Raw genomic sequence first — 25341 nt, 5'->3', positions numbered from 1 at the left:
ATGGTCTTAATCTGAACAGTGCTGGGACGAGCGTATTGGCGAGTTGTCTAACTAGAACAATGGAGAGGGCTTTAAACTAAATAGCGGGACAAGAGATCAAGTTTGGGAAGATTTAATAAGTTAAGTAGAGGCAACAAGGCAAGAGAGCAAGGTAGGAATAAGGGGCTAAAAGAGAGAATGCTGGAAAATCTGAGCAGGTCTGGCAGCATCTGTAAGGAGAGAAAAGAGCTGACGTTTCGAGTCCAGATGACCCTTTGTCAAAGATGTAAAGTTTTGACAAAGGGTCATCGGGACTCGAAACGTCAGCTCTTTTCTCTCCTTACAGATGCTGTCAGACCTGCTCAGATTTTCCAGCCTTTTCTCTTTTGGTTTCAGATTCCAGCATCTGCAGTAATTTGATTTTATCGTAGGAATAAGGGAAATGATGATCAGAGCTTGGCAGCAAGGGACAGAGTGTACAAATCCATCAGTGACCCAGCAGATAAAGCTAGAGGTTACAAAAATAGTAAAAAGACAAAACAAAAGGTTCTGTATCTGAATGCATTTGTAATAAAACAGGTGAATTGAGAGTGGAAATAGAAAATATGTATGATTTGATGGCCGTTACAGACAGAGAGCTGTAGGATGACAAAGACTGGGATTTCAATATTCAAGGATACACACATTTAGGAAATACAGGAAGCTAAGAAAAAATGGAGGGGTAGCTCTGTTAATTTAGGATGACAATGGTACAATAGAGAGAGATGACATTAGTTCTGGAAATTAAAATGTAAAATCAATTTGGTAGAAAAGATGAATAGTAAAAGGTAAGTCATTTGTGGGAGTGGTTTATAGGGCCCGTACAGTAACCACACAGCAGGAAGAAATAATGGGAACTTATGAGAAAGGTACGGTGACAAACATGGGTGATTTTAATCTACATATAGTTAAATTTGCTGTTGACACAAAAATAGGTAGGAACGTAAGTTGTGAAGAGGACACAAAAAGTCTGAAATGGGGCATGGATTGGTTAAGTGAGTAGGCAAAATTTTAGCAGATGGAGTGTAATATGGGAAAATTTGAACTTACCCACTTTAGCGGGAAGAACAGAAAGTTGGCATATTATTTAAATGGAGATAGATTACAGATCTCTGAGGTACAGAGGGATTTAGGTGGCCTGGTACATGAATCACAAAAAGTAAGTATTCGGGAAAAACAAGTGACTCAAAAGGCAAATGGAATGTTATCATTCATTGCAAGCGGAATGGAATATAAAAATAGAGACATTTTGCTACAAATGTACAGGACATTGGTGAGACTGCGGCCAGGATTTTCCCAAAAAAATTCTAAGTCCCCAATTTGCGGGAAAATGCAAGCCAGTTTTTCAGTGTGATTTTCAGAGTGCATCTCTGACACTCAGAGCACTGCAGAGTGCCCTGGTGGGATTCCCTCTGAAAACCAGGGCGTGGGGCCTATTCTCGCCCGAGAGGCCGGCAGCATAGCGCTGAATGGGCACTGCGCACATGCCCCCCCCCCCCCCCCCCCACCCCTGCTGAACTCCTGGGGGGGCCTCAATAGTCTCTGTTCTCTCCTGTACATTTGTAGCAAAATGTCTCTATTTTTATATTCCATTCCGCTTGCAATGAATGATAACATTTCATTTGCCTTTTGAGTCACTTGTTTTTCCCGAATACTTACTTTTTGTGATTCATGTACCAGGACACCTAAATCCCTCTGGACCTCAGAGATCTGTAATCTATCTCCATTTAAATAATCTGTTCCCCATTAGTGGGGAGCAGTTGTAAACCCTGCTAAAGTGAACCACTCTTGGCGGGGGCAGGAGATGGGGGGATGCTAGCAGACCCAGAGACCCACAGTCCTGGGCCCGTTAATGACATGGAACAACTAAATGACACATCTGTCAGAATTGTCCTGAGGCAGGTGGTGAGGGAACAAACAAGGCTAAATAAAGCTAACTAGACCTTGGCCTCACCAATCTATCTGTTACAGATGCACCCGTCCTGGACAATATAGTAGGCATGGCCACCACATAGTCCTCACAAAGACAAAACCTCATCTTTACACTGAACACACGCTCCATCGTGCACTAAATGGGATAGATCCTGAACAGCTCCAGCAGCTCGAAAATGGACACCCATGAGGGACTGTGGGCCATCAGCAGCAGAATTGTATTCAACCATTATCTGTAACCTCATGGTGCTGCACAACCACACTTTGCCATTCCCATCATGCCGGGGTGGCAGGGGGGCAGGAAACGCTGATCAACCCTGGTGTAAAGAGTGCAAGAGGGTATGCCAAGAGCATCACCAGGCATATCTAAACATCAAGTGTCAACCTGGTGAAGCTGCAACACAGGACTACTTGCATGCCAAACAACAGAATCAGTATATGATATACAGAGTGATTACCCTTGACATCAAGGGCTACATGTAGCATCAAGTAGCCCTGGAAAAATTCAAGTCAACAGGAATCTGTGGGAGAACTCTCCACAGGGGGGTGTCATACCTAGCATAAAGGAAGATGATTGTGATTGTCGGAGGTCAGTCATCTCAAGCGCAAGAAATGCTACAGGAGTTTCTCAGATTACTGCCCTAGAGCCAACCATTTCTTCAGCTGCTCCTTCAATGATCTTCCTTCCATCATAAGGTCAGAAATAGAGATGTTCACTGATAATACACAATGTTCACTACCATTTGCAACTCTTCAGATCTTGAATCAGTCTGTGTTCATACGCAGCCAGACCTGGACAACATTCAGGCTCGACTGGTACTCGCACCACACTTGTGCCAGGCAAAGACTATACCCAATAACAAAGAATCTAACTATCCCCCTTGATATTCAATGGCATTACCATCACCAAATCCTTCACTTGCAACATCCTGGGGATTACCATTGACTAAAAACTGAAGTGGACCAGCCATGTAAATACTGTGGCTACAACAGCAGGTCAGAGGCTGCGAATTCTGAGGTAAATAACTCACCTCATGAGTCCCTAAAGCCTTTCATATGAACATACAAACCAGGAGCTGGAGTAGACCATTTGGCCTTTCAAACCAGCTCCACCATTCAATAAGATCATGGCTAATCTGACTGTAACCTGCCACCTACCTCAGGTAACCCTTCACCCACTTGCTCATCAAAAATCTATCCAGCTCTGCCTTGAAAACAGTCAAAGACTTCGGAACTCGTTTCCTCAAAAGGCAGTGAAAGCAAAGACTCACTACCCTGAGAGAAAAACATTTCTTCTCATCTCGGTTTTAAATGGGCAACCCGTTATTTTTGAACTGTGATCCTAGTTCTAAATTCTCCCACAAGAAGAAACATCATCTTCACATCGACTCTGCCAAGATCCCTCAGGATCTTATCTGTTTCTATGAAGTTCTCGCTTCCTCTTCTAAACTCCAGCAGATACAAGCCTAGTCTGTCAAATCTTTCCTCATAAGATAATCTGTAAATTCCCAGTATTAGTTTACTAATCTTCCTCTGTAATGCTTCTACTACATTTACATCCTTCCCTAAATAAGGAGACTAATACTGTCCAGCACCGACAAGCCACAGGTCAGGAGTGTGATGGAATACTCTCCACATGCCTGAATGAGTGAGACTCCAAGAACACTCAAGAAGCCCAACAATGTCCAGGGCAAGGCAGCCCACAAGGTGTATGGCCAAGACTACAAACAATAATCATCCAAGCTCCTAAACGATAGTGTAATCTTTAATAAGGCCAATGAACGCAGCACATTAGTTAAACACAGTGGAATTTGAGCATATTTTACCTTTGCTGCATTAATTTCCAACTGGCTATCAGGGAAATAATAATCAGGATACAGAGTGGTCTATTCACACACAAATAAAATGTCTAAGCAAGCTTTAAAGAATATTATTTTTCCATTCTGAGCTGCTCCATTACTAATTCTATTAGCTAAATCACAGGACAGGTTAAGATAAATAAAGACTGATTTGAATGCATCCTTTCAATTCTATGATGATTCTATGAAAATACAAATCCTATTATCTCCTCGTAAAAAAGTATCTGGACATTTCTTAAATCAGTTCAATGTCCTAGTCTTAAATACCCTTCCTGATAACCTATTCCAGTTCTGCAGAGAAAAGCTTCCTAACATCTGGCCTGAACTTGCCCTTTAACCTTGTGCCTTCAAACCTGACAACAGCTTTTGAATGTCTTCCTCGATTTTGCAACAATTACTCTTTAAATAGGCCTGCAAGATTATCGTTGATGTTGAGAGACCCTCAATCAACTTGGTTAGATGTTCTTTGCAACTTTGCCATTTATTTAGCCAAGTATATTAAACCGGTACTTTACCCACATATTTCTAATTATAGGAAAGAGTAGGAACCAAGATACTAGCAGCTGAAAGAGTAGAATATGGGAACTGAAAGAGTTTGGGGCAGTCTGAGAGCACAGAGCTTGTACTGAAAGCCTCATATGGAGACATCATAGTTACAACATAGAATACAATCTGAAATAGCAATGGGAGGATGCGTTCATTCTCTTTTTTAGGCTGAATTGGACTACATCATTCCCCAGAAGAGAATCAAGTGTTGGACACGCTACTATGTGGTTCCAAGCTCGGCTGCACAGCTGCCGACAAATTTACTTAAGAGTTATTTATTTTCAAGCACTTTGGGAGATTCCGAGAAACATAACACAGATGGAGGCCATTCAGCCAATCTTCTCTTTGTCAGTTCTTTAAAAGGGCTATCCATTTAGTTGACGCCTCTACTCTTTCCTCATTGCCCTGCAATGTTTCTTCTTTTTAACTATTTATCCAAAAAGTATTCTTTTAGAAGTTACTATTGAATCTGTTCCACCACACTCTCAGATAACAACTCAACAAGTAAAATAAATTCTCATCGCCTTCTGGTTTCTTTGCCAATTACCTTTAATCTGTATCCTCTAGCTATTGATCTCCCTACTAGTGGAAACAGCTTCTCCAATATGCTCTGTCAAATGATGAGGCAATGGCCTAGTGGTATTATTGCGAGACTATAATTCCAGAAACTCAGTTAATATTCTGGGACCCAGGTTTGAATCCCACCACGGTAGATGGTGGAATTTGAATTCAATTAAAAATATATATATTGGCCTTTATAAATCGGAGTATCGAGTATAAAAGTTGGAGTGTTATGGTAAGGTTATATAAGGCATTGGTGAGGCCGAATTTGGAGTATTATGTACAGTTTTGGTCACCTAGTTACAGGAAGGATGTAAATAAGGTTGAAAGAGTGCAGAGAAGGTTCACAAGGACGTTGCCGGGACTTGAGAAGCTGAGTTACAGAGAGAGATTGAATAGGTTGGGACTTTATTCCCTGGAGCGTAGAAGATTGAGGGGAGATTTGATAGAGGTGTATAAGATTTTGATGGGTATAGATAGAGTGAATGCAAGCAGGCTTTTTCCGCTGAGGCTAGGAGAGAAAAAAACCAGAGGGCATGGGTTAAGGGTGAAAGGAGAAAAGTTTAAAGGGAATATTAGGGGGGGGCTTCTTCACACAGAGAGTGGTGGGAGTGTGGAATGAGCTGCCAGATAAAGTGGTAAATGCGGGGTCACTTTTAACATTTAAGAAAAACTTGGACGGGTTCATGGATGAGAGGGGTGTGGAGGGATATGGTCCAAGTGCAGGTCAGTGGGACTAGGCATAAAATGGTTCGGCACAGACAAGAAGGGCCAAAAGGCCTGTTTCTGAGCTGTAATTTTCTATGGTTCTATCTATGGTTCTATATCTGGAATTAAGAATCTACTGACTGTCATAAAAACCCATCTGGTTCACAAATGTCCTTTAGAGAAGGAAATCTGCCATCCTTACCTGGTCTGGCCTACATGTGACTCCAGAGCCACAGCTTCTCAACTGCCCTCGGGCGACTAGGGATGGGCAATAAATGCTGGCCAGCCAGCGACGCCCATGTCCCACAAATGAATAGAAAAAAATTATTTCAAAATGTTGAACTGAATGCCAAAATGTTCAAATATTAAGTCTCCCCATAACCTGCTCTGTGCTCAGGATAACATGGTAGGCCATTTAGTCCCTCGAGCCTGTGCTACCAATCATTGAGATCATAGCTGATTTGTGAATCAACTCCATATATCAGCCTTTACTTCATATCCCTTAATAGCTTTGGTTAACATCTAGAAATCTTCAAAATTAACAACTGATCTAACATCAATTCCAAACTTCACTATCTTTGGTGTTTCCTCATTTTACTTCTGAAAGGTCTGACTCAGATTTCAAACAATGCCCCCAGTCCCAAATTTCGATATCAGCCAAGTTGTAGATAATTACAGGGAATAACTGAAGCCCAAAACAGATCTTTGCAAGGATGAAAAGTCACATTCTGTCAATTAGAGTCTTTGACCATTATCCTAACTGTCTACTGCCACTAAACCAATTTCCTAATAGGACAATAATTTGCCTTCAATCTCATCTGCTCTAATCTCCCCATGCAGCTGAAGTCCCTCACACCTAGTACCATTTCAGTAAATCTCTTAAGCACCCTCGAGTAGAGAAGGCCATTCCCTGCTCAACTATTCCTTCCTCCAATAGGTGGTTGCTCAGCAGTGACTAAACTTAGAAGCGAGAATAAAGGAGCGGGAGTGGAGGCATTACTTCCCGATTTACAAGTGATCAGGCTATATGTTTTAATCTGTTTCGCCCCCTATCCACTGTTTTGTAATGCAACTTCAAATCGTATCTGAACTGAAAAAGTTCATTAAATTAAAAATAAATGCTTACCTTTAGCTCTCCCTTTCTCAGTTTGCTGATACAATGTAAACACAGTTGTTTTGTCTGCCTGCCATTTAATTCGGTCATTAAAGCACCAGGTAAATGGAAAAGCACTTCCTGTTCAGATGATATCCCACAGCTCCTCACTCTATCTTTGCTGGAGTTTGGATCTGGACAGCAAAGCTAGAGTTCAGAATCTAAATTGTGTCATCTAAATATGACAGGATGGTGAATGCATGGAGCTAGGAAGTCCAATTGTCCTATTATTGTTTCCAGCCCGCAGTCAGCCCTGTTACAGTACAATACTAAGATATAACCCTCCCATCAGATGCATTATTTTCCAAAAGAAAAATCTATCTCCACTAACTTATCTGATGCAAGTGTATTTATTGGGGAATTTAGGACCATGCTACACTGGGGTGCTTTCTACCTGTGAACATAACCTGCAAGGAAAAGAAGACATCAATAAAGCTCTTAGAGTTTAATCATAGTGTCATTGCTGAAAAAAGATATGTTGAAGATTTTTGTCTTGCCTTCATCAGATGAGTACAACTGAAAAAGTTTCAACAATATTTGCCTTTTTCAGCAATACTTAGTGTCATTACTCTATTTTAAAATACAAATTGGCTTTATATTCATACAAATGTGACCGATCCCATTTCATAAGCTTGGACTATTTCATTCGGTGAAATTTATTTGTTGGACTGTCTTTTCTGCCCACAAGCCAAATTATATATTCATTGAGTTTATTTACATTAAATTAAGCCAGCTACATCATCTTAAAACTTTATGTCCTTTTAATTAGGATTATGGATAGTTATAGCTAGCTTTTTGGTTGGATGTAGATGCCACGTTAACAGTCAAAACTGCTGTCATTTTGGATAAACAGGAAAACAGAACCAGAGGAACTGCAGTCAAAGCAGCATTACAAGATATTAGAATGCTGCTGTTAGCACATCGCAACTTTAAATGGTGGAGTTTCCACTGATCCGCTTAGTGATTGGCACTCAATTCCCCACATGGTTCAGTTCCTGGTCTTAGATGGAGATGGGGAAGGGAAGGAAAGATCTGTGTTTATCAGTCGCAAAAAAAAACATGATTGTAACAGGTAGCTTTACAACGACAAAAGGAGAGACAATGGACCATGGAAACCTCCCTTGATTGGGTAGTGCTGGATCTGATGCAGGGTTCCCTTAAACAATGGGAAGAGGTGTGCAAAAGAAATTATTCAAATCAGAAAAAGAGGAGAACAAATGCATTGTTGGGTGAGGCTAAGCTTGAGGACAGTACTGAACTGCACTACGTTGTAGTATCTAGTTTCTACCTCTGTAAAGCAACATGTGTAAACTGAAGATTGCAATCTTTCTGAACCAGTGGAGCCACACAAAGTCCCAAGTCCATACATGTGACAAACTTGAAGGAAGGGAATCTAACACAAAATTGGCATCTGTGAATACTACAGGATCCCAAAACATGAAATAGATACTTTTTCTCTTTGCTGATCTGAAATAGGTTTCATTAAAATTAAATGCCCATCCATTACAATTCAATAATATTGCATTTTACTGGGTTGATATTAGCAAAGTTGCTTCCTGCACTAAGTAAATGGCAAAATACAGAGAACAAGTGTGGTCATGGATACGCTGCATACACTGATGTAGACAACTGCAGCATTCATTAGAGCAAACATCAGGGCTAATTTTAAATTTGAGAAAGGACATTTAATCCTTTTCAAGTCACACTATTGTGCCTTCTGATAAGCACAATTGGTCACATTTAGCTAGCAGATCAGTGACACAATTGTATTTAAAAACAGTACCTTTATAAAAGAAGCTATGTTTGAAGAAATTATTTGAATCTGTAAGTAGAGGAAGAGGGACAGTTGGATTGGATTTGACGAGAGGCAGAGGCATTGGGTGTCGCACATTAGGAGGGGTCAGTCAGCACAGGAAAAGCTCCAGATGTAGCAGTTCCTCATAACACTAGAAGCTTATAAATTTCTTGTGAGAGAGGAGAATAGCATCAACTGCTTGAATTTAATCTAATTAACTCTGCACATATCTCGCAACAGGTTTGAAACAGGATGCCTGATTTAACATTGCTAGCTGAATGGACCCTCCAGACGTCAGAATTTTATCAAAACTGCCTATTGCAGAGGACAATACAGGACTGCAATAGGAACACACAGTGCACCAGTCCTTATTAAAACCACTAAGAAGATAACAGACACACAGTGGTAGTTAACTCTTCTGTACTTCCCGGAAAGTTTTTGATCCAGTCAGATGGAGTTGGCTGTCCTGCACTCGATGAACTGGGACAGCATTTAACCCAGTCATTTATTGCAACTTTTCATTAATGTTTTTTGCTATCCCTGCTATAAAATGTTACTATTTTAAATTGACCTATAATTTTGATTGTTTATTTTTTTTTTGTTTTTGCTAAATTGAATTTGAGAATGATAAAACAAATCAGCTGTTTATGCAGTATTCAGTAAGTTTTTGTCTCCTGAGCATGAAATAAAACTTTGATGTTCTAGGATCTTGTTCAGGTCCTCCAGCCTGTTCCAGCACTGAATAAGGTCATGTTGATGCTCACTCTATATAAAACAAAATGTTATCAATCTTAATTTTATATTTAATAACTGAACCAGCATCTACTGCTATTTGCGCAAGAGGGTTCCGAACTTCTACCACACTGTGTTCAGAAGCGTTTCCTACTTTTACTCCTGGAATGTCAGGCTCTAATTTTTAGATTAGCGCCCTTAGTTCTTAACTCCCAACTGTCAGGAACAGTTTCTCCCAAGCTGTCCTATCTGCTCCCCTTAATATGTCAAATACTTTGATCAAATCTTCCAGGGATTACAATTCTAGTTTATTTAATTTTTCCTCATACTTGAACTCCAAGCGTTAAGCTATCATTCTAGTAAATCTACGCTGCACTCCCTCTAAGGCCAACATATCTTTTCTGAGGTGCGTAACTCAGAATTACTCGCAGAACTCCAGGTGTGGTCTAACCAAGGCTTTTATGACTGCTGCTGAAATACTTGCTTACATTAGCTTACTCAACTGACTCTTCTTTAAGCATCATTTATGTTTTATTTTCACTTTTAAAAATACATTAAGACATGTGTGCCGATTTCAAGAGGTCCAAGACCCATTAACTATCCACTTGCAAAATGTTCTCCCCCAATTCTTATGAAGGCATCAACAATCGCCTACAATTTCTAACAATTTTCTCTGGGTATGTGTTTGAGTGAGCCACACATCTCATAAAATCCCTACAGTACAGAAGGAGGCCATTCAGCCCATCGAATCTGTACCAACCACAATCCCACCCAGGCCCTTTTCCCAGAAACCTACGCGTTTACCCTGCTAATCCCCCTGACACTAGGGTCAATTTAGCATGGCCAATCAACCTAACCCGCACATCTTTGGACTGTGGGAGGAAACCAGAGCACCCGAAGGAAACCCACGCAGATATGGGGAGAATGTGCAAACTCTACACAGACAGTGACCTGAGGCCGGAATTGAACCTGGGTCCCTGGCGCTGAGGCAGCAGTGCGAACCACTGTGCCGCCCATCTCCTTTGGTAAGGGAGCTGAGTCACTAAGAGCCCTCAATGGCACAATTTGTCTCAGCTATCCAGGTTTCCATTACAACTTCATTTGGCTCACTCAACACAGTTCAGGAACAGTATTGTAGAAGTAATAGTGAAAAAAACACTTATGGTATCAAAGGAAATAATTTTATTCCAGTTGTGTAGTACACAAAGTCAGAGCAACAAGTCTGAAGTAGACTTTTGTGATAGCAAAACATCACACAGATTAATATACGAGTAATAGGTTAGCAGCTCACTAAAAACAAATGAAACTTCTACATGGAACCATAGTGCAGTGCAGAAAAGAAAGCAGAAAATTAGAGGGATTACTACCTTAGGGTTTAGCACTCCTTTGGAGCCAGTTTGAAATATGAACTTCAAACTCAGCTGGCACTTACCTCTCTTTCTGGGCAACCTCCCTGGAAAGTTCGGACGGAGGAAACTGGACAAAGAGGTCACCAGCACGGCTGATCAGGGTCTCGTATGGCAGGTCCTGTGGGATCTGGGAAAGCAGATGGTGGACAGCGGCCATGTCACATTCACTCTCCAGGACCTCCTGTCCCCGGTACAGCACAATCTACAAAAATAAAGAAACAAACCCTAATGACGATGGTAGTATTTTACATGCAGCTGGCTCTTAATATACCAATTTGGTGGGGGAGAAGCGTGATGCTTTCTGTGCCATTGGGTGACTGGAGTGGAAGGTAGAGCTGTGTGTGGTCCACAGCAGACACTTAAAAAATATAAACACACAGAGTAAGCAATACACCTACCACTGCAGCAAAGTAGATGGGCATTAGTGGATGACACGCCAGGAAGAAGTCGTATAACCGAACCACATGCCGGAAATCTGAAAGCACGTGACCAAACCAAGTTATGAGCCAGCTCAGAGCGAAGATGGTACCAACGTCAGCTCTATAAATATAAGACAGCAAGAGAGAAAAACAATATAAATATTAGGAAGCAATATCATTTAGGGATGCTCATTGCCAAGTTCCAACTGTTAACGACTAACTGGACGTTTCAGGCATGTTGCATCTCACTGATATTGGTATAATCCTGCTGTAGGCAAAATTGGCTGCCATGTTTCCCGACACAAGTCACTGTCCTCAAAGTAAAATCATTACATTTAAAACATTTGAGTTGCAAAAAATATGTCTTGCTTCCTTAAATATAGACGCTTGACTTAGAATGTCTACATATGACTAAGTTCAGATATTTGTTATGGAAGATTGCTAGTATTTCAGAGTTACCTATTAGAGACCTTTTTCAAAAGAGCAGACGATATAGCATTGTCAGTAGATACCAAATCACAAAGCGAAAAACATCCAAATTAGAGACCAGTTCTCCAGCATCATCTAGAAAACTAAGTCACCAGTTTGTTAAACAAAGCTTCTATTTTTTTTTCGTAACAATTTTTCATTAACTGGAGTTGGGTAATCCAGTAAACTAGATGTTGGACTTACTAGTATTGTGCTTTCCAAACAGGAGTCTCAGTTCAAATCTACCCAAAGACCAAAAACACCCAACTCTTCGCATGTGGGCTGCAGTCTAAATGGGCACCTAGACCATGAGGAAGTTTTGATCAATCGAATGGTCTTGGTCCATATTTCTGCTTTAGGAGTTAGGACGATATCTGCATTTCCCCTCCCCCAAAACTGGATCTTCAAGGAAGGGCCAAAGAAAAAGGTTTCAAACCGAGATTACCAAACCCAGTGGATGCATCAGATTTTCAGATTTCTGCAATTATTGACTTGCCAACACCCTGTATGTAGGAAACAAAATCCAGGAGTCCAAGAGAGCATGCTGAGAATTGCAAAGCTTCCCCTTAAAGAGAAAACACTTCAAAAGCACTGCTGCAAAGAATGAAAACAAATTTGCATTCTCACCTTTGCATGAAGTCATGTACTTCTGGGTTAACTTTCTCGATTATTGGCATAAGGTAATTTAAAATGTGTTTTGTGTTGTCCATTGTTGGATCCATAAAATCCCTGCAAGTAATTATGAATAAAAGCAATATTTAACTCACAACATGGGTAAGCAATGAAATAGCAAGAATATTCAAATCCATCCATTAGTATAAAATGGCAAAAGGGTCCAGTTAAACTATTTGCCGGAATATAGAATTACGGTGCTAGATTTCAAGGAAGACACAGTAAAGGTAAGAAAAATACTGCATTTTTGGGAATAATAAATAGCTGTGCAATCCAAAATAAATGGATCAGGTCATTTATGCATATGGCAGCACATAAACTCTCCAGTTTATGTGCTGCCGTATGCATAAATGACCTTGATCCACACATAACCGACAAAACAAAAACTCACCTGAACACACTCCAACTCATCTCACCCACAGAGGCAATGTCCTTGAAACACAGTTCATTTCATCCTTTGGTGGCCAGTCAGTTTAGCAGAACCTAAAGTCTGAGCTGAAACACTGCTCAACTTCAGGATACCTTTACTTCATGATGTAACATACTAAAGTAAAGTTTATTTATTTATTAGTCACAAGTAATGCTTACATTAACACTGCAATGAAGTTACTATGAAATTTCCCGAGTAGCTACACTCCGGTGCCTGTTTGGGTCAATGCACCTAATCAGCATGTCTCTCAGACTGTGGGAGGAAACCAGAGCACTCATAGGAAACCCACGCAAATACATGCAAACCCCATACAGACAGTGACCCAAGTCGGGAATTGAACCTGGGTGCCTGGCAGTGTGAAGCAGCAGTGCTAACCACTGTACCATAGTGTATATAGAGTACAAAGGGAATATAATTACCTGTACTCTAACTATTGTTCTGCTAAACCTGCAGCTATATGTTTGTATTTAACTGTTGGTGAATATAAAGCATGTGTTATGATCCCAGTTGGTGTAACTACTGGAAGGGAAGGTTCCAGAATGGAACCCCGGCTCAGAAGACCGTAATGTCTTTTTTTAAAAGAAAACATGGAGGAAGCAGAGTCACAGGGCTGCTAATTAACTTTAACACGATAAAAACATTTATTAAACATAAAAGTTTCACAATACTGTACTCCTTTATTCCTCACTTAGCTTCAGAAACAAGTTTCAAAGATAACATCCCATTCCAAAACCAAACAACCGATGTCATTCCACTGATCCTCCGTGGATTTCTTCTCAAAATCCTCTTAGACGATTGTCACAAGTGTTTCCAAACTCCACAACCAAAAGAACACATTTTAAAATTTTCTTTCAAACATGCTCTCAACTAGTCCAGCTCCAGATTTTCCATCTCTCCTTTCAGGTTTCCTTTGCCTTAAATGGTTTGACACAAAAACTCCAAGATCCAGCCACCAATTTTCATTATTCTTTAAATTAACGTCCCACAAACTGTAGTAAGACATCACAAACATTAGAACCACTTCAAATATATTTCCAGCTTCTGACTAACCAACTCTTTTTCAGCTATCTGCCTTCACTAAACAGTATCCTATTTTACTCCCTATTTCCTCTATTCCTTCAACTTCAGGCTTCATGGAAACTTTTCTTCATTTCTCTAGTTTCCTTGGCTAGCTGTCCTTTAGATTTCTGCACTTGTTTTCTTAACCATTACTCCATGGTATGGCTTTTATCTAGCAAAACTGAGAGTGATGTTCCTTCTCTAGCTACCTGTAACCAACTTGCTATGAATTCAGTTAAAACACAAACACAAAACCCTTCCCACCCTAAAGATGTCCCTGGTTACCAAGCAACCATTTCTTACTTCTCCCAGCTTGTTTACTTTTCAGGTCATAACGCTCTCTAAGCACAGTTTTCCTAATTTCTTTATTCCCATTATTAAGCGTTATAGCTGTACCTTATATTCAGGGCCAGAATGCGTTAGACTCTAAATTACCAGCTAATTTCTACTATGTATCAAATTGTAATGGATAGCTGATAGAACACATTCCGAAGGTTCAGATTACACCCATTAAAACTTAAAACATGTTTATAAAAGAGTTTCCTGATCCTGAAATTGGATGACAGATGGTGAAAACTATTAACTGTGATGTAGATTTGAAAAATAATCTGCATATAATTAACAGTTTTTTAAAAATCTGCTGTTATATCGGCAGGCTATGTTGGTTGGTCAATTATCAACAATGCCTGGAGCACTGCGACATGCCTGGCCTAGATATCAAACTACACCTATCACAGAGGGATAATATAGTTCTAAATTTTCAGAGACCCTATCTATCATCCTCTCACTTCATCCCCTCTTCAAGAGGGAAGCACTAAATGGTCGTCAGATAACTGAAGAAATAGAGCTAAGTGGGCGGCATGGTGGCACAGTGGTTAGCACTGCTGCTTCACAGCGCCAGAGACTCGGGTTCAATTCCCGGCTTGGGTCAGTGTGTGTGCGGAGTTTGCACGTTCTCCCCGTGTCTGTATGGGTTTCCTCCGGATACTCTGGTTTCCTCCCACAGTCTGAAAGACGTGGTTAGGTGCATTGACCCGAACAGGCGCCAGACTGTGGCGACTAGGGGAATTTCACAGTAACTTCATAGCAGTGTTAATGTAAGCCTTACTTGTGACTAATAAACAAATAAACTTTAAAGAGGTAGCAGGAGCTCCTCATGAATATTGTGGTGAGCAGGACAATTCATCATAAAATATTTGATGCTAACCAAAACACAGAAACACACCATACCTGACTAAACAGTATCAACCAAGTCTAGAAGTTTTCTTAACTGAAGGATGGACATCTGCCTTCAGTGTAATGAAATAAACCACACAGCAGGCTAGCCATGCGGCAGCCACCACGTTCAATGATTATTCATTAAGCGCTTACTCCAGGTTCTCATGTTAAAGACATTACATGAGGCCGACTTCTCACCATGATACTAAGTGGCAGAGACTGTACGGAGCCCCTGACCCCCCCAGATGTTCCCCATTTTTGCCACATGCCCACCTTAGTTTAGTCAAGAAGGCAACTGTTTGAGTTTTGAACAAAGAACAACTATTTGGACACAAGCCATCCTCCTGGTTGAAGGGCTGTTGAATCTGGATATTATAAAGAGATACTAACAACACTTGCAAGGGAGGATGGAACTTTCGGTAGAGGTTTAATAATCAGTATTGAGGCTAGAGTTTAAATTTACCATAGAATAATCACAGAGCATCAAGAGCAAAATCCATTAGAAGGAAATGGCCCTTTGCATTTTGGACTTTATGTACTTCCATTCAGGAATCTAATTGAAATATATATAGATCTAGTAGAAGAATTTTGACATCCAGAATGTCACGATTATATCCTAATAAAGTTAGTAGTAGATAATCCAATTTTAAATCAGACAACTTGAGTTATTAAATTCAAAAAGGGAGGGGGTGAGGAAGGGTAATTCATAACAAGATAATATATACACAATGAATTGCTAAAGCAAGAATAGAACAGCATAAATGACCCAATTTTCATAGCTTCCCAAATGGAGGTGGAAATACTAAATTAGATATGCATGAAGGCAAAGGAAGTCTTTCTTGTCCTTTCCAGGTAAATGCAAGATTTCAGAATTAAAAGCACGGAGAATGCTTTTCTTGGTGGGGAAGTGGAGCAAGAATAAACAAACTGGCTACATGACAAGGTACTGAACCATTGAATTCTACCCCTGCATGAGTCAAGATCTTTAAGATCAGGAGAAGAAAAAACAGAGAGTAAGAAAGGAAAAAAAAATGTACGAAAGGGAAGGCTGGGAGCTGGAAGAAGAGGGTGGGGCAAGTATGTTCCTGGTAAACAAACATTGTCTTATCAGTTGAGTAGGGTAATATGGAAACAGGGTTAACTTATCACAATTTAAAGCATTTGTGCGCTAAATACCTGAGATGGTGGGTGGAAAGTTTTTCCACTAGGGCTGTTGCCATTCTCTCACCGACAACCAGAAGAAAAGTGACGACTATGTCATGATAACCTTGATAATAGTGAAGCTGGGGATTTTTCTTCAGTACCTCCAGGATGCTATCGGTTAGCTCGTCTTGCAGTACTTCTCGCTCTGCATCTGGCATTCCTGTAAACATCAGCCACCCATGACAAACAGAAATATTTGCTAAAGAGCATACAAATCTACGGTATCTCATAATTCACCCCTTGCACATTGACAGAGATAGGTTAGCTTAGACAATGGCAAATATCACTAACGCCAGTTACGTAATAGAGCAAAGTAATTGAAAATTCAATAAATTCAGAATGCTCTTTTCCTCCTTCATTTATAAGCAAGCTAGCCTATCCACACAGTCCCTCCTCATCGATGGACTTGAGACAAATGGCTGTAGAACTGAATAACCTCGTGAACCTTACAGTATTCATTTCAATTGCCCTCCCTAGTAACTGGAGAACAGTACACATTTTTGGTCTCTGTACTTAAGGAAGGATATTAATTACCGATGGGAACAGTGATGTGCCATGAAGATTCACCGAATTGATTCTTAGGGTGGGGATGAGAAGATTGTCCCATGAGAGATCGAGTGCTGTGGGTCTATAGTCTCAAATTCCGAACAGTGAGAGGTGATGCATTTTGGTAGAAATAATGTAGGGAGGAGCTATATGATAAATGGCAGAACCATAAAGGGTGTAGATACGCAGAGGGACCTGGGTGTGCAAGTCCACAGATCCTTGAAAGTGACGTCACAGGTGGAGAAGGCGGTGAAGAAGGCATATGGCATGCTTGCCTTTATAGGGCGGGGCATAGAGTATACAAGTTGGGGTCTGATGTTGCAGATGTATAGAACGTTGGTTCGGCCGCACCTGGAATACTGCGTCCAGTTCTGGTCGCCACACTACCAGAAGGACGTGGAGGCTTTGGAGAGAGTACAGAGGAGGTTTACCAGGATGTTACCTGGTATGGAGGGGCTTAGTTATGAGGAGAGATTGGGTAAACTGGGGTTGTTCTCCCTGGAAAGACGGAGGATGAGGGGAGACTTAATAGAGGTGTATAAAATTATGAAAGGCATAGATAGGGTGAATGGTGGGAAGCTTTTCCCCAGGTCGGTGGTGACGTTCACGAGGGGTCATAGGTTCAAGGTGAAGGGGGGGGAGGTTTAACACAGATATCAGACGGACATATTTTACACAGAGGGTGGTGGGGGTCTGGAATGCGCTGCCAGGCAAGGTGGTGGAGGCGGACACACTGGGAACGTTTAAGACTTATCTAGACAGCCATATGAACGGAGTGGGAATGGAGGGATACAAAAGAATGGTCTAGTTTGGACCAGGGAGTGGCGCGGGCTTGGAGGGCCGAAGGGCCTGTTCCTGTGCTGTATTGTTCTTTGAATTCTTTGAAACATAAGGATCAAGAGGACTCAAAGGTCGTTTCCATGGCTTGAGAGTATAGTCTCAGGATCAGGAATCAGCCGGTTAGGGCTGAGATGAGGAGAACTTATTCACTTTGAAGATTGTGAATCTTTGGAATTCTTTATTACAGAAGGCTGTACACGTTAAATCATCACGTATATTCAAGGCTGAAATCAATAGATTTTTGGATTCGAAGGGAATCAAGGGATATGGAGATCAATGGGACAAAGTGGAGTTGCAATCGAAGGTGGTCATGATCTTAATAAATAGTGCAACAGATTCAAGGGTATGGCCTTCTCCTAGTTCTATTTCATATATCCTCATGCCATCTACGCAGTGACAATTAGCCTTTGGGTGAAAAAGATCCAGCCAACTTTTGCTCCTAGCTGTTGAAACTTTTGCCATAGTGAACATTACAGCAAAGAAGCCTCAGTGCTGTCTATTGTTTGGAATCACAGTCCTGAAGCACTGGCACAATCCTTAAACACTATTTATGATTTAGTAGGAGCTGCACTGCCGAATTGCCATCCCAGAAGGTTTCATTGCGGATGCATCAACCTTGAGGCACATAAATAAGATTACAATTTTTTAGCAAGTCTCCAACCTTGTGGGAATTATGCGCCTTGCATTATTCTTCTGCTTAGGTGAACTTTAAGCCCCCAAAATTTAATTCAGCTAAACAGAACTGTTAGAAACAATATCGTCAGGACATTAAGTTAATGACTTGGTCTGACTCAGACAGCACTTGTTAAGCACTAGACATAGCTAACAGTACGCTTTTGTGTTTATACATCTTTTTCTAAGACCAACAATTTAGAGACAACTTGGATGTTGGTGAAGAGAAGATCTTGTACATTTCTGTGATACTGTGTCTTCATGTAAAGTAGTTGGGGCGGCACGGTAGCACTGTGGTTAGCACTGCTGCTTCACAGCTCCAGGGACCTGGGTTCAATTCCCGGCTTGCGTCACTGTCTGTGTGGAGTTTGCACATTCTCTTTGTGTCTGCGTGGATTTCCTCCGGGTGCTCCGGTTTCCTCCCACAGTCCAAAGATGTGCGGGTTAGGTTGATTGGCCATGCTAAAATTGCCCTTAGTGTCCTGGGATGCGTAGGTTAGAGGGATTAGTGGGTAAATATGTAGGGATATGGGGGTAGGGTCTGGGTGGGATTGTGGTCGGTGCAGACTCGATGGGCCGAATGGCCTTTCTCTGTGCTGTAGGGTTTCTAAGATTCTAGTTGCAAAGTAAAATGGGCCAACCTCAACAATTTTGCTACTATTTGATTCTGCAAATTGCTATGAAACAGGAGCGTTTGGTAGGTTAGAGTAATACAGAGTCTGTTAGTTTAATGCAACAGAAACATGTAGTGGAAATGCTATGTGTAATCCAAAAACAATAAATTACTGTTAGCCCAGAGTAAGTGTTCCCAGATTACTTTATGCACTTTTATGAATGGGTATTTTTCATGACCAAAAATAAAACCAAATTGAAGGTTTAGTCTCCTGTATGCAGAATACAGTTTTTCACCATAAAGAACAATTTTAAATCCACAGATCACTCTCTCCAAAACATCTGATTAGAAGCTGCCAAGCAAAGCACAAGTACTGTTGGTTATTTAATGTAACCATTAGTGTTCAGGCTCCATGACTAGGCAGCCCTGAGATATGCAGCAGTCTTCACTATAACCGTACTGTCAGTTTTTAACATTTGAAGCCAGATGTACTGTACTACTTGCAGAGTGGGGAGGGTTAGAGAGAAAGCAAAGGAGACAAGAAGAATCCTATCTTGTGCTAGAGCCAAGCTGATCACAATTGTTATGCCAATCATCTCTTCTAAAAGGCCTTTTCAAAACAATATTTTTCACTCCTTTAACTTCTTAGTCTATGTTGTTTATTGTGTACAGCACAGATTGTGCACCTGAGAGAGCAGGCATGTTCCATGCCCCTCAGCCTCCATAAATATTGTTCACATGTCACAGGGAAATTGCCAGAGGAGCAGTGCTTATTTACCCTTCTCTCTGTTCCTCTGGGGAAATACCCGATCCCCATCCTCAGCACATTGTAAGAGCAACAACTCTAAACTCATTCTACAATGATAAGGATTCTCAGGCACAAAACACCACCCCTGGCATACCAGATTAGTCTTCATATATGCTGCATCTCCAAAAATCACACTTGTTATCCACGCTTAGGGAACCAAAGGAAATCAAGACCACTTGCAAGTGGTTGTGAAAAACAAACCTAAAAGGAACAATTTCCTTTATTTTATTGAGGTATCAACGTAACCAATGCTGCTTTCACTGTAAAAAAGATTTACATTAGTTTACAGCTTACCACAATTGTTCAGAATTCATCAAATACAATGAATTACTCTGAAATGCAATAACCCTTATGGAGGCCTATCCCTGTAATGCTGGGCATCTACCTAACCCACACATCTTTGGAGTGGGAGAGGAAACCCACACAGACATGGGGAGAATGTTCAAATTCCACACATACAGTCACACAAAGCCGAATCAAACCTGGGTCCCTGACGTGGTGAGGCAGCCATGCTAAACACTGTGGCACCATGCTACCTATTTAAAAACTGCTGGCCATTATTGTATTGATGGAAATAAGACTCTTATGCATAAACCAGTTCCTAACAAGTGCATTTTGCATCAGCAGATGTTTCCACAAGACCGACTTACCAGGTGGAAAGCGTCGCAACGATCGCTGAACATCTAGTAACACCTGCTGATGGTCTTTATTGTTCTGTCGGAGTTCTGGTCCTGTTACAAAGGTTAATATTTAATTTATATGTTGCACGATTAAAATAACAGCCTGCTGAGAATTCTAAGGATACAAAACAGTATCTTTGTACATTAAGTTACATTGAAAGACACAATCCAAAAGCACTGAACAAATAAATGCATTAAGTGCTTTTCAACATCTCAAATTAAAATCACTGATATTTCTCATGTTCATCACTCAGGCATTATATACCCAAACTAAAAATCCAGCAATAATTAACTTAAGATGTACAAAACAACTCTCCCAGATGATAAGTGCAACATCTAGTATGAATTTTCATATTAAAAAAGTCTTCATTCATCATTTTTCTAGGCAATTTGCTAGAATCAGCCAGATTATCATCTCAGTAGGTCATGGGTACAAGCATACAGCCCAAGCTGACACTAATACAAAACTGAGATTGCTGTATTATTGCAAGCACTGCCTTTCGGGTGAGATGTGAAACTGAGACTCCAACTGCCCTTGCAGGCAGATCAAAAAGATTCCATCACATTATTCAAAGAGCAGGGAGTTTTTTTGAGTGATCTGGCCAATATTTGTCCTTCGAATCACCGTCATTAAAATCAGATCGATTAATAATTTATCTCATTGCTGTTGATGGAAATTTGCTATGTAAAAATTCATTACCACATTTGTTTACAAAGCAAGTGACAGCGACACGTTCCAATAATTTTTTCACAGAGGGTGATGTCTGGAACGAGCTGCCAGAGGTAGTAATTGAGGCGGGTACAATTTTGTCTTTTAAAAAGCATTTAGACAGTTACATGGGCAAGATTGGTATAGAGGGATATGGGCCAAACGTAGGCAACTGGGACTAGTTTAATGGTAAAAACTGGGCAACATGGACAAGTTGGGCCGTAGGGCCTGTTTTCAAGCTGCAAACCTCTATGACTCGACGACTACACTTCAAAAGTAATTCATTGCCTGGAAAGCACTTAGGGGCACCCTATGGGTATATCAGTGCAAGCTAATTTTTTCTCAACTCTTGCGATGAAGTGTGGATGTTGGTGGAGAATAGGACACAGCTACCTTAAATTTGCAAATAATAGTCTTTGCGAAAGGCTCATAAAAAGAAGCTGGTGTTGTACCAAAGGTTCCAGAAAGGTTGAGAAGGGAGAAGAGATAGTTTAACAGCAGCACAGAGGATTTCATTTGTGTTTCTCTATTGCAGCAGGATTGGAACCGCAGGAAATATGGGAATGAATTTGGGAGACAGTGACATGTTCCAAGAATTATAGAGAAGAAAACAAGGGTTGGAGATGGAGCATTGTGGTTTGCAAGGACAAACTGCCTCTATAAATGTTTAATAAAAGATGCATGTTTCATTTGAAACCAATTTACAATTAGTATTCCTACCCTAAGCCCGTGACCATGGCAACTAATTGGCCTGTGGCCTTAGTTAAGTCCACATCATCTCTAATCTTTAGAGATCTTTACTGTTGCAACTGCCCAAGGTAACAGAGTATCTCAGTACCATATTCTGATCAAATATATAACACAAGCAGTACCTGGTTTGGGAGTTAATTCACTCGTGCTTATGTTAAGCAGCTTTGGCCACACTTTGCAACGAATTTCATCTGTCAGAAGACCACCTTCACTGATTGCCATTCTCCTCAATGCAGCCACATCCACTGGAGAGCTGTTTAAGGCCTGAAAGATTTCAGCTACCTTCCGTTTCCTTTTTGATTCATTATCTGATGGGAGATACACATGACACCATCACAACATAATAAATTTGAAATTATTTTTTCTCTTCTCCATTCAGTGCATCTTTTCCAAATTCTGATTTCCTTCCCAACTCCCCCCTTAGATAAATAATTGTATCTCCCCCCACCATCCCCCTACCCACCACAGAAATTGAGGGGTCATAATTTAGCAATGCTTTCCCACCACCCCAGATCAGCTATTTCAATATTTTTGTTGTACATACCTACACCACTTGACCTGTCTGAAAGTCCAGCCTCAATGAAATGAACAAATCTATTTGAGGATGTAGCGGACATAAGACTTAGGAGCAGGAATAGGCCATTTGGCCCCTCAAGCCTGCTCCGCAATTCAATAAGATCATGGCTGAACTTTTTGTGAACTCAGCACCACTTACCCGCCCGCCCACCATAACCCTTAATTCCTTTACTGTTCAAAAATCTACCTATCATTGCCTTCAAAATATTCAACAAGGTAGCCTCAACTGATTCACTGGACTGCTCCCCACAACTAACGTCAGTGGAACAGCAGAGAAAATACCCCAAAATGGCAACATTTGTGTTTTTTCTTTGTAAGTTAAATATCTTTCCTCACAAAAAGAGCACTTTGAATAAAAAGTAGCTTCTCTAGACTTTGACTCTTCAGGTTAAAAAAAAAGAACCTTGTTTAATAAATTAAAACAACCCCTGCTAGACACTGGCTCTCAGTAGGAGCTATTTCAGGATTGGAAAATATAACTAGCATAGTGGCAGATGGAAAAATTCAACACAAAACAAATCAGTGTCAGGTTACTTTTCTGTTTCACTGTCAGGTAAGATAACAAATCTATTTGAGGATGCAGCGGACCACTCCCCACAACTAACATCAATGGAACAGCAGACAAAATACCCCCAAAATGGCAGCTTTAATTAAAAGTCACAAACTTTAGGATAAAACTGCTTCTACAATGTGTCTCAATTTTTTGCTTAAGGACAACCCATTTTGACATTTCCGTTTTCCTATACGAGAAAGTTTATTGCATTGTGTCCAAATACTGTACAAATTTCTCTGCAACCGAGAGACTGTTTCACGCCATTCCATGTTCTGAGGAACATATTGTAGGTTTGCACACATTACAACTGAGCTGAGAACACTACAATAAACTTCACTTTAAATCCTCAGTGTTGGCAGAAAATAGATTCAATTCTAGTGAAAAATTATAAGTCCAGGTTAAACTCAGAGGGCTATTTTACAAATTTGCTTGCTTGGTCCTAATGTAGCCAGCACATCTCTTGCAACGGCTTTGCTTCACATGACCCAACTCTGGCCTCCCCCTATTCGTTTACATGGCACCCTTCTGCATCAACTTAGACACAGATTAAACGTCCGTATCTATGCTCCTGACACACTGCTGTACTTTTCTGCCTCACTTTAAACTCCAAAGCCACATCAAGATGTGCGACAGCTTGACTGATATGAAAATGCATTGAAGTCAGAGCTTTCTAGAAGACCATAGTTTGTGTTTGACTTCTGGTATGATCAATATTTCCATCATGACCAGCAAGGTGGCACAGTGGTTAGCACTGCTGCCTCACAGTGCCAGGGACCCAGGTTCAATTCCAGCCTTGGGTAAAAGTCTGTGTGGAGTTGCACATTCTCCCTGCGTCTGCATGGGTTTCCTCCGGGTGCTCTGGTTTCTTCCCACAGTCTAAAGATGTGCAGGTTTGGTGAATTGCCCTTGTAAATTGTTCCTTAGTGTCCTAAGAAGTGTAGCTTAGGAGGGATTGGCAGGGTAAATACATGGGGCTATGGGGATAGGGCAGAAATTAGATGCTCTGTCGGAAAGTCGGTGCAGATTCGATGGGCCGAATTGCCCCCTTCTGCACTGGGGGGATTCTATAACCTGATCCATCATTACATTACCTTATCCCCACTTTCAAATGTTTCTGTTTGGCTTCTCCAACCCTTTGTCAGACCCCCCAAGTTCCATGAACTCCAATCTCTGCTGCCTTCAGTCTTTCCCACAAAAGATTTGCTTCCATGTCCCCGACAGGCTCCATTGTTTCTCCAATCCCTCATACATCAAATTCAAAAGCCATGGTGCAGTTCCTCCCTATCTCTGAAATTTGCTTCAGCCTTACGCACCAGTGTATACCAACTATCTCAATAGAGCCCTCCTCTTCTGCTCTGCCTTCAGTGATTCTTCGATGACCTTGGTTGCACACTCAGGAACTCTCTCTGTAAGCCTCTTGTTGGCCATGCTTTCCAACACTTCCCCAATCTGTTCTACAGCTCAACATCTGGTTTTGCCTATGAAACTTGTGGGACATTTGATTATGTTAAAGATAATGAACTGAATCACTCTGGTCCATGGTGATTTAATTTAAAAGGCATTCTGGTGGTGTACTGAGTAATCACAAGGAAACACACACCTAAAAGAAAATGTGCTGACACAAATTTTAGGATATCAGGGATGAGGGGTTGGTTATAAAAAGACACAGAAATAGGATTTTCTTTTCAAAGAGAAAGAGATTGAGAGATTAAGATGAGGTGAATACACTGAATTGCAACATTATTGGAAGTGGTGGTATAGTGGTAACATCACTGAATCCAGGGGCCTAGGCTAATGCTGTGGGGATGTGGGTTCAAATCCTGGCAGATAGTGGAATTTAAATGTAATTAAAAACATTAAATTGAAAGTTAGTCTTAGTAATGATGACTGTGAAACTATCACTAATATCCTTTAGAGAAGGAAATCGGCCATCTTTGCCTGGTCTGGCCTACATGTTACTCCAGATGCAGAACAATGTGGTTGACTTTTAACTGCTCTATGAAATTGCCCAGCAAGTTGGGTAACGTGGGAACATGCTGCCAGAGGAGGTGGTGGAAGCAGCATTTAAGAGGCATCTGGATGGGTACATGCATAGGGAGGGAGTAGAGGGATACGGGCCAAGTAAGGGCAGAGGTTTTTTTTTGTTTAGTTAGGGCATCATGATCAACACGAACTTGGAGGGGCAAAGGGCCTCTTCCTGTGCTGTACTTTTCTTTGTTCTAAATGACAATTTGGGATGGGCAACAAATGCTGGTGACGTCCACAACCCATGAAAGAATTGAGAACAAAAAAAAAATCAAAATGCAAGAAATTTAAGACATCCACAAAATAACTATTATTACCTATTTAAGGTGAGTGGCAAAAGCAGCATGAAGAAAAACTATTTTACACTGCGAGTAGTTAGGATCCTGC

The 25341-nt window shown here is 40.9% G+C and overlaps 2 protein-coding genes across 2 annotated transcripts in view; one reads left to right on the top strand and one right to left on the bottom strand.

Annotated features, from left to right (window-relative positions):
• The window catches only part of rbck1 (RanBP-type and C3HC4-type zinc finger containing 1), a 65795-nt gene extending 56876 nt beyond the window's left edge, over nt 1–8919 (top strand). The window contains exon 13 of the mRNA XM_078236863.1: nt 8813–8919. Within this exon, the coding sequence (XP_078092989.1) occupies nt 8813–8818 (6 nt within the window). The 3' untranslated portion in view covers nt 8819–8919. The remainder of the gene's footprint in view (nt 1–8812) is intronic.
• The window catches only part of tbc1d20 (TBC1 domain family, member 20), a 38737-nt gene that overhangs the window by 4198 nt on the left and 9198 nt on the right, over nt 1–25341 (bottom strand). The window contains exons 2-7 of the mRNA XM_078236864.1: nt 21923–22108; nt 20312–20392; nt 16156–16342; nt 12228–12329; nt 11112–11253; nt 10737–10915 (exon numbers count right to left, since the gene is read on the bottom strand). Coding sequence (XP_078092990.1) covers nt 10737–10915; nt 11112–11253; nt 12228–12329; nt 16156–16342; nt 20312–20392; nt 21923–22108 — 877 coding nt within the window. The remainder of the gene's footprint in view (nt 1–10736; nt 10916–11111; nt 11254–12227; nt 12330–16155; nt 16343–20311; nt 20393–21922; nt 22109–25341) is intronic.

This window comes from Mustelus asterias, chromosome 20 (assembly GCF_964213995.1).
Source record: "Mustelus asterias chromosome 20, sMusAst1.hap1.1, whole genome shotgun sequence".
NCBI lineage: Eukaryota > Metazoa > Chordata > Chondrichthyes > Carcharhiniformes > Triakidae > Mustelus > Mustelus asterias.
The sequence above is the reverse complement of the archived record's forward strand: the minus strand, read 5'-3'. Positions and strand labels throughout refer to the sequence as shown.